This window comes from Echinops telfairi, unplaced genomic scaffold (assembly GCF_000313985.2).
Source record: "Echinops telfairi isolate 266 unplaced genomic scaffold, ASM31398v2 ScPeMD7_7459;HRSCAF=8497, whole genome shotgun sequence".
NCBI classification, from domain to species: Eukaryota; Metazoa; Chordata; class Mammalia; order Afrosoricida; family Tenrecidae; genus Echinops; species Echinops telfairi.
The window spans coordinates 5,728,359-5,729,723 of NW_022111359.1; the positions used below are offsets into that span (position 1 = coordinate 5,728,359).

Consider the following 1,365-nt stretch of genomic DNA (forward strand, 5'->3'; position numbering starts at 1 on the left):
AGAGATTGCTACATTCTTCCAGCATGCATCAGGCCCAAGTTACCATGACGACGAGGAGTGCAAGAAACTTAGCAACGACATTACCAGGGGATGCAGAGAGGCGACCACAGTACAAGCGTGTGTGCTGCCGGCCCTCGGCCAGGCGGGGCGCGGCGGAGGCTTTCGTGTCTTTCTGGGTTTCGCGCTCGCTTGGCGGGCTTTTTTTTTTGTTTAATTGGTTTGCTTTAGCGCTCATTACGCGGCTTTCCAGGTGATTTGTTTATTATTTATTTTTTTGCCGTGTGCTTGTGCTGTGCGTCTGGGTGTGGGTGTGGCTGCACGTGTCTCGTGTCCGTGTGTGTGGGTGGATGTGTGTGCGTGTGTCATTTTCCGGAAATGTAAAAATGTGGGTAAAGAAAGTAAAAAAGAAAAAAAACACACCAACCTTCTCGAAGTTCTGAGGGATGTTAAGGGGGTTTGATGCGGAACACAATGACATGGGGAGGAGAGAAAAAATAGGGGAGATACAGAGAGTAAAAAGAGGACTTCCCAAGGCTAACAGCTGCAATCGTTTTTGTTTGCTTTTGTGCTTTTTTTTTTTCCGTTTGTTTGTTTTCTCTTTCAACCAAAAGAAGAAATCAAAATTAAAAAATAAAAAAACAACAGCATGGATTCCCCCCCCCACCCTCCTCTTGTTCTTCCCCTGCCCTGCACTCTGCCGGCAACGCACAATCCCCACTTGGGCGCGGCAGAGACGGGGGGAGGCTGGGCCGGCCCCCTCGACGCCCCCCTTCACCCGACCACCGCCCAGCCCCCTGGCCCTCTGGCTGAGGGCCCCAGCTGGCTGTCCACTCTCCGCCCTGCCCCCCGCCTGTCTCTCTGCGGCTCTCCGCCCGGCCCCACTTACAAGTCCCCCATTCCGGGTGTGTGCGGAGAAATAATCAGGTTAGGTGGAGAGCGGTCGGTTTGAAACTAGGGACGCGCGCAAGCTCACCCAGGCGACCCGCCCTGGCGCACCAGGCCTGCCCCCCGCCCGCCTCCACCTCCCCAGTCTCCTCCTCGGAGGGCAGATGCCAGGACCAACGTCCAGGCCCAAGGCGCTGCTCAGACTTGGTTGAAACCGCGGTTGGTGGGGACCAGGAGGGGGAGGGTCTGTCCCCCAGGGTCACCAGTGCATCCAAGCCTGGGTGGGGGTAGGGAGATCAGTTCTGGATTCCGTGAAACCAGAATTGGGGGGTCCCCAGCGTGGGGGCGTGACTACTGCTGTGCATGCGCGCCTTGGGGGGGGGTATAGATGGCATCGCACAGCCAGGGATGGAGGTAGGGGCACCCCTGGCGCTGCCCTGGAAGGAAGAAGCAAAGTCTGCGTCCACGCTCCCCAGACTT

General features: G+C 57.1%; 1 protein-coding gene across 1 annotated transcript in view; it reads right to left on the reverse strand.

Annotated features, from left to right (window-relative positions):
- Positions 1 to 1,365, reverse strand: part of PTPRS (protein tyrosine phosphatase receptor type S) — a 124,314-nt gene that overhangs the window by 91,641 nt on the left and 31,308 nt on the right. The window contains exon 9 of the mRNA XM_045300060.1: positions 425 to 436. Within this exon, the coding sequence (XP_045155995.1) occupies positions 425 to 436 (12 nt within the window). The remainder of the gene's footprint in view (positions 1 to 424; positions 437 to 1,365) is intronic.